Here is a 13,517-nt window from a genome sequence, read left to right as displayed (position 1 = left end):
TCCCTGGCCAGTTCTGCACCCAGAAAGTGGGTCATCCTCATGGGCTGATGCATGGCACCGTGCACCATGCTGCCTGGGCACTTCCGGGAAACCACAAAATGTGGAGCAGTGTGTTTGAGAGGGGATGGCATGAGGATGCCAAGGACTTCTAACAACCAGAAGAGATCGAAGCCAGTGCAGCCCTGATGTGAGGGTGTTAGCCAGAGAGGAGCTTGTCACTAGGGTTCATTCACGTCAGACAAAACAAAACAGTGGGCCCAAAGTGCCTTCATTTCTGGCTTTTGACAGAAAGGTATGTTGCAAAGTGATTATAAAGACAACTTTAAGACACTCAGACACTTGGAAAAGGCCCTGCTGTGGGTAAACAATTACATCCCGTCACAGATAAAAGAGCTGTCTAAGACTCTTAAAAAGAGCCTAAAAATTAAAGTGTCTATCATGATCCAGCCTTGTCTCTTTTTCTTCCTTCTTCCTCCCCAAAATGACTTTATTTCTGTCTTCCTTAGAAGCATCCTATCCCAGAATAGAAAACCCTGGTATCAAATCAACACAGTATCTATCAGTAATAGTCTATGAGAATAAATCTGGACCTATCATGATCGAAGCAAAAAGAGAAGAGGGCAAAGAATAGGGCTTGGGTGGATTTCTTTTGGAAGCCAAGGAAAAAAGTTTGCAAAACCTATCATTCCTTAAACTCCTTACTGAGTCTTACCTATTCCTCAAGGCTTTTTAGTGAAGCATTGTCCACCTTGTGTTCATGTCTGTGCCCCTCCCTAGACTTGAAACCATATCTTATTCATCTTTCCTCATGGCAAGTGTTTCATAACCATCCACTGAATTAGGTTGTAATTAACCAATCCAAAGCTATCCTCAGTCTAGCTCTATCCCTGCCCCATTCTTAGCCCTTACGCATAGATACTCCAAACAGACTCTATTGACAGGACCTACATGGGCTCACTCTCCATTTCTCTGCCTTTACACGCCTCTCCACCTAACCAATCATCAAAGAGGCATCAAGCAGAGTGCCTCCAAGTGAGAGTTTGCACTCACAGCCGGTGCTCAGATCCTGGTCCAGCCACTGACGGATGTATAATCTTGGACAAGTTGTGTAATTTCCCTAGTTTTGTTTTCTCCACTGACATTATGAGATTAACAAAAGTGCTGACCTCAAAGGATTCTGAAGATTAACTGAGATGTTCTTTATAAAGTTATAAGCACAGCCCCTGAATTCAAGAAATGTTTACTGTTGTAGCTGATGAAAAAGAAAGAAGAAGAAAGAAGAAAGAAGAAAGAAGAAGGAGAAGGAGAAGGAGAAGAAGAAGAAGTAGTTCCCTAGAAGTTTACCTGGGCCTCTCCTCTGGCCCTTTTCAGATTCCATTTTGTATTAGAGTACCATCCTAATGTACCAGCGATCCTGGAGGGTCCCTGAAGGTACACCCCAATTCTCACTGGACTTCTTATCCACTATAGCCCCTATGGTTTTCTTTACCCATAGCAGGCTCCCTGAAAATGTCCCCTGAATGTACAAAGAAACAACTACTACAGATAACAAAACATGTACCAAAAGCAGCAACTAATACCAATGAAGTTGTCCTACACAAAAAGTAGGTTTTTAAAAATGTTCTGATAAACCCCTCACACTCAGCAAGCAACCGGTACCTCTTTTGAATAAGGAAACAGCCTTCCATAAAGGCCTTGGGCATATCCCTGAAATGCTAAGCAAGACTTCTGAGTGCATCTGAAAAGAATTCTCAGCCAGTCTCTCTGGTCAACAGGAACACTGGGTTGTCAAGGGAAACAAGCTCTTGGATTTAAACAGTTCTAACTACACCCAACTTTCAGGGTGACAGACATCACCTGAGCTAATGGCGCCACAGACAGCGAAAGTGCAAGTTAGGAGGCTTCCAGTGACATTATTGCCATTTACTCTGCACTTAATTCCCTAGCCATTATTCTGTTAATTTTCTTGTTACATTTGCCCAATTGACTCGTCTAACTCGCACACACATGACTCTAGAAGCATTAATTATCCAATAAAAGATATCCAAGTCAATACCAGCTGCTTCTAAAAAACACCTTGGTAAGAAAGTTAGAAAGTTCACCTTTTGATTAAAACATTCCAACCAAAATTAAAGGAGACCCCAGGACTTTTTTATGTAGTAAATAAAAAAATTTAAGCTTTCAAAGAAAATCAAGGCATTTTATACATCAGTGAAAATGGATGTTCTATTACCAATTATTCTACCAACGTCTGAAGGTTTTAAAGGACCAAAATAATATAATGCTTTATATTAAATTTTTAAAACCCAGGAGAACAAATCTTTTTTATGGGGTGACAAAATATTTTTCATCTTTGCGTTACAGGTATTATAAATGTATCTATTACTTTCCTTGTGTTATTATGGAATTGTACTAAATCGTGCAACCAAATGAATGAAATTCATCAACTGCTATTAATGAAATAAAAGGTTGAACTTATTTCATTAGGAGAATAGAGGGTATGAATCAGTATGTGTGGCTGAATATCCTTCTGTTCTCTGAGAACCCCAGTGCTGAATAAGCCCTCTACTGACTAATTTCTACCACCACCAGCATGCAAATTGCTCCATCCTATTTGTGTCTGTAGCCAGAATATTTGTGGCATTTGTATCTAGACTTCAAAACAATCCATTGTTCATAAATCTAGGACACAGCCACAGATTTCTCACAACATCCCATATGAACATTCATCTCCAAATTGTGTTTTTACAACACATGAAATGTAAAATGTTATGAAAAATAGGAGTAACTGATAAATAGAAGCTTCTTCCTAGTAAAGCTATTGAGTAAACTCACTACACATACACTGCTTCCTTTATTTCTAGGATTTATAGAAGATGTGAGTTACAGCAGAAATGAAAAAAGCCTGATTTTAATAGCCATGTGTTAGTAATTCCCTACTCACAACAACCCTAATTTGTCAATTTCCCTAAGATTTATAAAAATCCAGTTTACTTTCCAGTAGAAAAGTAATTATTAAGAAGCAATTAAAATAATACTTTAATGCTCGCTGGCATTATGGGCATTTCCAAGAGTTTGCAAAAACGCAGATCTTTCCAATCATCACTAATTAACAAAATTTCCTCCACAAAATCAGAGGGATTTCTTTCAAAATACAAAAATGTTCCCTGTGTGTCTATGAAGTTTCTGGAGCAGTTCCCAGAGAGGCACGAGACACCATGGCAGGTCAACAGGAACAACCTTCAAACTGTTGGGAGGCTGCCCATCCAAAAGCGACATTATCGTTCCATAACAAAGAGGAGCTTAAATATTTCCTCTGCTCCAGAAAGGTTGGATGGTGATTCTCCAATTCTCCAGGGCTTCGTTAGCATCAGCAAGGAGTTCCAGACACTCTGCCTCCAACTCTCAGGGCAGCCTCTTGGCTGAGAGCTGAGCTCCAAGAGCTGGCTGCTAGAACCTGGTGCTGTGCTCACTAGCTATGTGACATCGGGCAAGTTCCCTCATCTCTCTTGGGATGCACTTTTGCATCTGTGAAATGTGGACAACAATGACATCTTCCTCACTGGGATGCTGGGTGGAATTAAATTAGACCATCATTTCTTAAGCTCTCAGCAAAAAGCCTGGCATATAAGCAGTGAAATGTAAAAGGTTGTGGCAATTGCCATGTGGCATTGGGGGTTGGGGTGGGGTAAAATTTATCTCAATATATTCACCAGCTCTATGGGTGCGTGCCCATTTATTCTAGAAGGAGAGAGACACAAGACACTCTCAAGAGGTTGAAGCACAGGGTGGTCTTATTAGTGGCCAACAACTGACCAGCTAAAACCAGAAAAGAGGTTAACAGAGCTATCTGGGTACCTTCATTTGGGCAGAATCAAGGCTTATCCTAAAAAGACAGTGGACAGAAAATTCTCATCACTGGCTTCTAGTCTTCCTTTACTGTAACTCAGCATAGCCCAGACAAGCAAGTCCTTTCTCATTCTACAATATTGGGCAATGACTTATAGAAAGTAGAAAAGTTCCTCTTCAAAGCTCGTCTTAGTTTTAAAATAAAATAGGCACTAGGAATAATAGCTTCTTACCCTAAAGCCTCCTATCAACTGTTAGTTCTTACACTTTAGCCCAGTTAGTTGCTTTGGCTTGTTCAGGCATGTCTAGACAGGCCGAGGCAAGTCTTAGCTTATAGCTTATGCCCCTTCCTTATTTGGAAATGTTATTGCTTCTTTAAATTCTTCATAAGCAACTTTCTCTTTTCCTTTGTTCTGCCTTGCCTTTACCTATTTAAGAAAGTTTTAAGCTGTTAGCCAATCAGGTATTAGTTTTGACTGTGAGGTCCGGCTCCAGCCAATGGAGACAGGACACAGTAGCAGGGACAAGCTGCAAAAGGGATAAAAATTGCCTCCCTCCTTTGTTCAGGCATGTTCTCATCATTGCTCCATCTGTGATGAGCACCCTTTCTGCAGAAAGTAAACAATGCCTTGCTGAGAGAATTAAATCTATGTTCGTGTGCTATTTCTTTGTGGCACCAGGGAACAAGCATTTCTAACAGTGTCCTTCTCACATGACCAAGCAGCTCCTATCATGACAAGGAACTGGATTTTAATTTGATGAGCTGCTCACCTTCTCTTTCTCTCAGGCCACCCACTGTCTTCAGGGTTAGAAAAACAAAGATGAAAACCCATTTGGTTCATCTTTGAGACAGCAGTCAAATAAGGCATGAAATCATGGTACTTACAAACATGAGGCGGGTAGGTATGTTATCTGATTGCACCAAAGGATTTTTATAGAGCCAGATCTCTTCCGGTTGGATGACTCTCTGGAACGGATCCAAAAACTCTGTAAAACTGAAACGTAAAAAGAAAAGTACATAAAGGTTAAGCGTTCTGTTGCTGCGGGAAGTTCCCAAGGAAGCCCCCCACTATGCACCCTCAGGGGGGAGAATCCAGACTGCTGCAGATGGGGAAAGAGACAGGCCCTGCTGTCAGTTCTCACTGGTTCAAAGGCTTGGGAAGGACTGAAAGAATCACTGAGACTTTACAGACTCTTCCATCACCACCTGCCAGCAAGGACAAATTCCATGCATAAGGGAATACCTTTGTGTGTACAAAGACTCTAAGGACTTGGGGTTCCAAAGTAAACTGGAAACTGAAGTCAGAATGGGGCAAGGCCAGGGCAGCAGCATGGTCTCTTGAAAACAAAATAGGCTTGAGGTGAAACATAAGCAAGGGAGTAACTGGCACAGCTGCCCGTGTGCTGTCTTCATTGCTTGGGCAATGAAAAGCAGTCACGCCAAGAGAAAAACTAAGAAAAGGGCAGAAATGCAGGGGTTTGCTTTTTCAGATCTCAGCCATCAGGCCACCTCCCAGCTCTCCAGCCAATCTTTACCTGAGGAACTAAGTTCAGCACCACTTCAGATGCAGTTGGAGAGGGCAAAAGAAGCCAGGTCATTTGGGGCTTTGAGTGCCAGGCTAGAGGACTTTGATTTTGAGCCAAGGAGAGGTTTGGTAAAAGAGCATGGAATGGGAATTCCAATTCAAAATGGTGGCCCTGGCCATGGTGAGGATGGGACTCGGAAGACAGAATAGAAGGCAAGGTGGGAGGTGCTGAGGTTGTGGCAGCTGTCCCTGCAAGAGAGACTAGCAGACTGGAGAGGAAATGGATGCCATGGAGAACCTGTGGGCAGGAGTGGCTGAAGCTGATTCCTAGGCTTCTGGTTTCGGTTTCTGGGAAAAGGATTCCCATGATCCAAGATGAGGAGTGCAGGGGAGCAGGAGAGGAGGAGAAGCTCAGCTTTCTCCTCCTCTAGGAAACCCTCTAGGGTGGCCAGCAGTCTTGGTTTGTCCATAACTTTTCCAGTTTTAGCACTGAAAGTCCTATATCCCAGGACACCCCTCAGTCTTGAGCAAACCAGGACAGTTGGTCACCTAAAGCCATCCCAGTCTCCAGACAGAATCAGGAGTCCCACAGCCCCGGTTTCTATCCCAGATTTGGGACGTTGTACGAGTATGTTCTGTTTGCAGCTTCAGCTCCCCTGTGAGGGTATGAGGGCAAGAGCCACTCTAGGGCTGTCACCTCAGAGCCCAGTAGCACGGCTGGGCCACTGTAGGCACTCAGAGACCACAGAAGTTAACATCTATTTGGGACTTTGAACAGGTGACACTGAAACTATTCTCACTTTGATCAGCGTGACTCTCAATTCTATTGCGTATCTAAGAAACCTAAAATCCACCCATCTTCTGTGTCTCTCTCCCTGTCTCTCCCTCCCTCCTTCTCTTCCCCCTTCTCTCCCTGCCTCCTCTAACTGTGATGTTTTAAGTCCTAAAAGTCTGTATATTTATGTAATTTCGAAAAGCAGTGGCACCCATGACCGTTCTGCTCAGCACTGGGCCCCCAGCGCCTCTGCCTGGCACACAGGCATCACTTGGTGGCTATTTGCTAGATGACTGAATGGACTCCTGCAGTGCCATCATCACAGAACCCAGTCAACCCTCCACCAACCCTGAACCTGGAGCTAGATGACTGAATGGACTCCTGCAGTGCCATCATCACAGAACCCAACCAACCCTCCACCAACCCTCAACCTGGAGCACTTCTATTACAGAATCCCTACTGCATCCCCTCACTGGGGTGCAAGTCACTTCTGCTATCAGTCTTCCAAACCTCCTCTAGAGCTGCCTGGAGGAGCACCCTCTCTGGGCATCAGAAACCTGCTCTCTGCCCCAGCTCGCCAGCTGAGCTGCTCCGTGCTGTGGAGCAAGCTGCTTCCTCTCCCAGGGCCTCTGCAATGGGGGAGGCTGAACTAAATCTGAGACTTCAATTTGAGAAGGGTCAGAACCTTCTAGAAAACACCCTACCACAGACCTAAGACTCCACGTGAACAGAGTCTGGTAATGTGGATTTTAAAACACTATGATGGGCCAGGAGTCCCCAGCATTGAACTAAATGACACCTAAGGGTCCCAGAGCCTAGGATCCAAGGACAGGACATCCTGTAATTTAACTCTTCTCATTAACAACTCTTCCACCCACTGCAGGACAGGCTCTAGAGTCAGGTCCAGCAGCGTTCAAACTCCAACTCTGGCACATGGTGAGTCATTTAACATTTTCTGAGCCTCAGTTTCTTCATCTCTGAAAGAGACACACCTTACAGAGTTGGAATGAAAGTTAAACGATGGAATATATATGTAGGGCCTGACAGAAGAGAAACAAAAACTAGAATTGTATTACTATTATCATTTTACTCTAGCCTAAAGCCGCATGTTTTTATTAGACGGTTTTCGGGCTTTGTTTGATTTTGTGACAACCGACTCCCTGCTCCCAAGTGTTTTTAAGACATAATGAAATGAAGTGAAATGAAATAAATTTTGCTTGAAGGATGTCTTTAAGAATGTGTAGTGTATCTCTGATAACCAAAGCTTCAGAATACTCCAGTTTCTGTAGCTACATAACAAATTACTTCAAAACATTTTATTTTGCTCATGAATTTGTGGATCAGGAAATTGAGAGGGGCTCATCCTCTAGGTAGTTCCCACTTAGCATCTCTCATGTGGGCACAGTCAACGGCTGTCCACTGAGCAGGCTGTTAGCTGGAACCCCTGCTGTTGTTTTTCGTATAACAGGACACAGTCTCTCCCCTCTTACCTCAACTTCCTATTCTAGGGGTGGGGGGAATCAGTGACACTGGAGATGACTAGTTGCTGTATTATGGATTTGAGTTTCATTTGGCTATAAAACAATCTTGTTGGGAGAAGTGGGGGGAGAGAACCTCTTCTCACACACACATTGAGACAGATCCCAACTGGTCAGTGATCTTGTTTGTAAGAAAGAGATTCTGTTGGTTGAGTGCCTAAAGAGAAAGGTGATTGGCCTTTGGATCATACCAACTTAGCTAGCGTTGCTAACCAACTGTTGCAAGCTCTGAAAATAAAGGATCTTGAACCCCACCCCTCCACCCCTAGAAAAACCCTTCCTCTCCAGCACTGTGGTCTCAAGGTGGTCAGAATTATTCATAGCTACTGGCTTCCCCTACAGCAGGTATCCCAGGAGAACAAGGCAGAAGCTCAATGGCTTTTTCCAACCTAGTCTCAGAAGTTGTGTCATGTCATCTCCAGTCAAAAGTGAATCCTAAGGTCAGTCTGGATTCCAGGGAGGGGAAATGACTCCACCTATTGACTGGGGTGTGGCAAGTTCTTACTATAGAAAAGCAGATGAATGAGGGATATGGCTGCAGCCACCTCTGAAATATACTCTGCCACCCACAGGGTGCTACTGACACTGTGATGGCCACACACTCCCACTCTGTGAGACCCCAGAACCTTGACTCCTATTTCTTCTCACACAGCCGGCCACATGGCAATGGGACCAGGTACACCACAGAGCACCTTCCTTCCTTGTCTTGTTTGTCTTTCAGGTTTTATTATCCTCCTGGCAATTTTTCTAAAGCCTGGTGCACCCAGCATTTTGCACAATCCCTCACTCCACCCTGAGTAGCTGCAGCCAGAACCCATCTATCAAGCAAATTATATCCTCTGGGAGCAGCAGTACTAAGAAAGATCGATGTCCCTTCTCCAGCCATGCTTCAGCCACTGGCGTCTGTCTCAAAGAACGCAGACAGTGGAGCTAATATGCAGAGGACCACGGTCTTAATAAAGCTTAAGGATCTTAACAGGGACAGAGGAGGGCACATAGTGGAATGGAAAGTCCTGGAGAGGTTCAAGGTGTTCCCAAGAGAGAACATGCCCAGGCCTGGAAACATCCTTCCACAAGCTCTTTGGAAGTGGTTTGGAATCCAAGAAATGGGATCCCTGCTTCTAGGGAAGGTGTGAAGGCGTGATCTCCAGCAGTGTGTTACATTGGCGGTTCCCAAACTTTAATGTGTCCAGGGATCACTGGGAGTCTTGTGACTGCAGATACAGAGACAGCAGGTTCAGAAAAGACCTTAGAGCTAGCATTTCCAGCAAGCTCCTGGGGGTGCCGTGCTGCTGATTTGTAGATCAAACCTTGAGTCACAAGGGTCCAGGGCAGCAGCATCTTGTGGGATCTTGTTAAAAATGCAGAATCTCCAGCCCCACCCCAGACCCAGTAGATCAGAGTCTGCATTTAACATAATCCCCAGGGAATCTTCTCCATGACTGTGGTAGAAGGTGGGTCACATCCATGTATTACATTGGTGCAAAAGTAATTGTGGTTGTTGCCATTTTTTTTTTTTTTAAGCATAGCAAAATCCCCAATTGCCTATGCACCAACCCAGCACAATCTAAATCTAAACCCACCTCACAAAGCCATTAAAATCATCTCAAGCACCACTTGTGTCATGGGGGGAGAAAAAAATATAGAAAACAAAATGAAAACTCAAAGGCACCGAAACCTGAAGCCATTCAGTGTAGAGGACTATAGCCCAGCCAGCGTTAGTAGCTCACAAGTGTCAGTATATTCCTGGCCAGCGTAATTACGGACGTCCTTGAGTTGTTTAAGAAAAAGTTAAAGAAATTGCAGCAACTCTTTGACCACTAGAAGGTGGGTAAAACCATTTAGTTTACTTTTATTTCCAATAAATACAGAAATAAAGCCCAGAAGGCTCTGACAGATCCAAGGATGCAGAGGTCCTTTGGGGATGAGGGTCAGGCCTGTTGTTTTCACTGTGAAGGCCTTTCCCCTTCTCTGCAAAGCCTTCATTAAGAATAGAAGAGCTTTTGGGAGGCCCAGGCGGGTGGATCACATGAGGCAAGGAGTTCGAGACAAGCCTGGCCAACATGGCGAAACCCCTTCTCTACTAAAAACAAAAAATTAGCCGGGTGTAGTGGTGCGTGCCTGTAATCCCAGCTACTTGGAAGGCTGAGGCAAGAGAACTGCTTGAACCCAGGAGGTGGAGGTTGCAATGAGCCAAGATCATGCCACTGCACTCCAGCCTGGGTGACAGAGTGAGACTCCATCTCAAAAAAAAAAAAAAAAAAAAAAAAGAATAGAAGAACTGGTGTGTCTGTGTACATAACTCGGGGCCCTCTGTACTCAAATCATGTGGATAATCACACTAGTTATCCATTGCATCTCACAATATGTTTAAGAGTAGAGAGTAAGGCTCCTAAAACTTCATCAGGTTTGATGACCAAAAATAAACAGCCCTATGAATTCTAACAGATTACAAGGTAGCATTTATGAATCATTTCAAAGGAAAAATGCTATTTAATGAGACCGTATAGGTGTGAATGCAATATTTTCTTCATTGTTATCAATAAACTCTAGTTCAGCAGCCGTGCCAGTCTAACCTCAAAATCACAGACTTCCCCCATTACAAGCATTGATGAATTGTTAACTATTGTCAACATCATTTCACTTAATAGGGATTCAAACTAAAAATAAAATGTCCAAACTGTGCAGGTCAAATGTTACTACATTGAAAAGCAAAGTTACTACCAAAGTAAACATATTATTTTCTTTAATGATAATTTTAACTGCCCAAAGTCAGGTAAATTGTTGGATTTTAATCCAAGACATACTTCTATTTCTTTGCTGTTTAAATTGGACAGTTATCTTTTTTTTTTTTTTTTTCTTTTTTGAGATGGAGTCTCGCTCTGTCGCCCAGGCTGGAGTGTGGTACTGCCATCTCGGCTCTCTGCAAGCTCCGCCTCCCAGGTTCATGCCATTCTCCTGCGTCAGCCTCCTGAGTGGCTGGGACTACAGGCACCTGCCACCACACCTGGCTAATTTTTTGTATTTTTAGTAGAGACAGGGTTTCACCATGTTAGCTAGGATGGTCTCGATCTCCTGACCTCATTATCTGCCTGCCTCGGCCTCCCAAAGTGCTGGGATTACAGGCGTGAGCCACTGCAGCCAGCTGGACAGTTATCTTAATCTATTTGTATCTTAATTTCTCCTGGGCAAAGTGGGGGCAGTTTTACATATTTTCTCCTTAATTTTCTCATGATATAGTTTGAAGACCTTTAAAACACATTCACTTAGTACCATAAGACAGGGCAAGAAAAAAATTCATGACAAAAATTCAAAGATGTAATTCTAACTTTATGCCAAGCAATTTTCTCTTGTGCATTGTTCATGTGTGGTTCCGATGTTTAAAGGGAATAGAGCTTATAATTACATATACATACACACAAAATGCACACACACATACCCCACACACATAAACACACACGTGTGTGCACACACATACACACTGCCTGAAATTAAGTGAGTGGAAGGCAAACAAAAGGATGCAATTATTTAAGATGCAGGGAGAATCCACTAAAATTAACCAAAATGGAAAAGAGGTAAAGGAGGATCTGACATTCACTAAGAATGAAAAGCAAGAAGAAAACTGAAGTCGGAGTGATCTGAAAGCAAAATATAACAGAAAACCACACACCTTTCCCCTTTAAGCAAACCGTGGCTGCCAGTGGCTCTTTCACTGCTAAATCACAAAAGCACCACCTACTACCTTTTTTTGGTCACCTGAATCTTCACCTACAAGCAGCAGATGCAATTCCAGAGGCACACGTGGCATGACTGGGGGCTCTCCAGACCTTTAACCAGCTTGGCATCAAATTAGAATATGGTCCTGCCCCTAGGAGGATCCCCAGACTAGGGCTAGATAGGGCAGCATCTAGACTCATGACAGATAAGAACTACACTCACATATGCTCACCTGCGCGCACACACACACACACATACACACACTCACACATTCTCTCTCTCTCTCTCTCCCTCTTCCTCTCTCTCTCTCTCTCTCTCTCTCTCTCTCTCTGTCTCACTCCTATGCTCTTGTTAGTTAATTCTGTTTCCATAGCTCAATATGACTTAAGGACCCAGGATACGTATCTTGTTACACAGAAAGGCCACAGGAGGGGACAGAGAGTGGACTATCATCTTTGCCAAAGTTTTCTTCATTCAACGAATATTTACTGAGTGTCCATGATGTGCCAAGTACTGTTCTACAACACTGGTGAATACAAATATGGTCCCAACTCTTATGGAGATTACAGATTGTATAATCTGGGTCACAACAGATCGTGGAATTGGGTGTTGAGGTTTTTCCTTGTACACATCAGAACACATGAGCTTGCCACTGCACTCTGCTTTAAGATGATGTCTAGATTGGAGTGCCCCAGTAGTTGGTCTCATGAAATAGCCTCCCAAACAGAGCCACCTGTGAGGACCCTGGTCCTCTAGGGATGTTCCAAGGTATGTATCTATCACAGTCCACATGTCAAATGTGGCAACAGGTGCAGCCCAAAGTTGGGAATCCAAAGGAATGGCTGATGTTGACATCACATCAGCAGAAACAGCAAGTCCACGACAGGGACAGTGATGCCACTGTCCCCCTGGGCCTCTTCTAATTCAAAGTCAAGTGCCCAAAGCCCCAGAGGATCCCTATAATCTTCTAAAAGAGTTTATGGATTTGCCAATGCCCTTAGCCCATGTGCCTGAATGACAGGCCTTTTTCAAGATAGGTTAAAACTCCAGGGGGCTTTAAAGTCAAGTACTAGGATGACAGACCTCACCATCCTTTTCCCCAACTATAAATAACACAAGATTATACTGAAATACAAACCCAATCAGATCATTAGACTTAGTCCAAATCCCTGCTTTGGTGTTTGCCGTCAGGGTGGCTTGAAAAAAGTCACTTGACCTCTCTGAAGCTACATATCTTCCTCCTGTCCCCCAAGACGCTGCCATACCTTCCAAGGCCATTGTGAACATTCTGTTCAGTAATAAGTTAGGGTCCAGCACAGCACCTAGAGCACCAAAAGCCTCCATAAACGGTGACTGTTTCTCTTACACATGTGAATATGCTGGGTGTGAGAAGGCTGCCCCACCTTCTTTAAGCCCCACCTGAGGGTAGTGAGGTTGTGTGTTGGGGAAAGGGAGCAGATAGAAGAATGGCAACAAAAGTCTGCATCATTTGGTCATTCTATGAGCAAACAATGGCCCAGAAAGTCACTTTCAACAACTGAGATCTGAAGAAAAAAAATAATAACACTTGAAGACACATGATAAAACGTTTTCCAGGTGAGAGCTGAAAGGAAAGCATGTTTCCTTATTGCACTATTGACTTTTCCTCCCTAGTCAGCCTCTCTCCGGCAACAGGAAAAAGCTCTTATAAACAGGCATCAGATGTGGTCAGCAGAACAAGCAGGCCACTCCACTCTTGGCAGGAAAGGAGGCGTATCAGGTTACTCATTAGTCCTGGGAACAAGGGGTGGGTGTGGTTATAGGGAGAACATGTTGCTGGATTATCTCTGTGAGCCTGTGGGCCAGCAAACTGCCCTCAGACAGGTCTTTACTGTGAATTGGAGTAGTTGGCTATCCCCCAAAACAAAGTTAACAATTAGAATAATAATCATAGTTACTTATGATATTGCAGACATCTTATGCCAAGCCTTTCACTTGCTGCTTTCCAACAGGACTTCATCCTCATAAGAATCCTATGAGGCAGGAATTACCATTATTCCTGTTTTAGAAATGAGGGCACTGAAGCTACAAGATGTCAGATGTCTTGCCTACATCTATATGGCACAGGGTGCA

At 43.7% G+C, this 13,517-nt stretch overlaps 1 protein-coding gene across 4 annotated transcripts in view; it reads right to left on the bottom strand.

The window, feature by feature from the left end:
• The window catches only part of PLPP4 (phospholipid phosphatase 4), a 136,052-nt gene that overhangs the window by 81,000 nt on the left and 41,535 nt on the right, over positions 1 to 13,517 (bottom strand). For all 4 annotated transcript variants that reach the window (XM_007964268.3, XM_038009616.2, XM_038009617.2 and 1 more), the window contains exon 2: positions 4,736 to 4,844. In XM_007964268.3, coding sequence (XP_007962459.2) covers positions 4,736 to 4,844 — 109 coding nt within the window. The remainder of the gene's footprint in view (positions 1 to 4,735; positions 4,845 to 13,517) is intronic.

The sequence above is a fragment of the Chlorocebus sabaeus genome, chromosome 9 (genome assembly GCF_047675955.1).
Source record: "Chlorocebus sabaeus isolate Y175 chromosome 9, mChlSab1.0.hap1, whole genome shotgun sequence".
Taxonomy (NCBI): Eukaryota; Metazoa; Chordata; class Mammalia; order Primates; family Cercopithecidae; genus Chlorocebus; species Chlorocebus sabaeus.
Note: the sequence above shows the minus strand (reverse complement) of the source record. Positions and strands in the feature narration are given on the sequence as shown.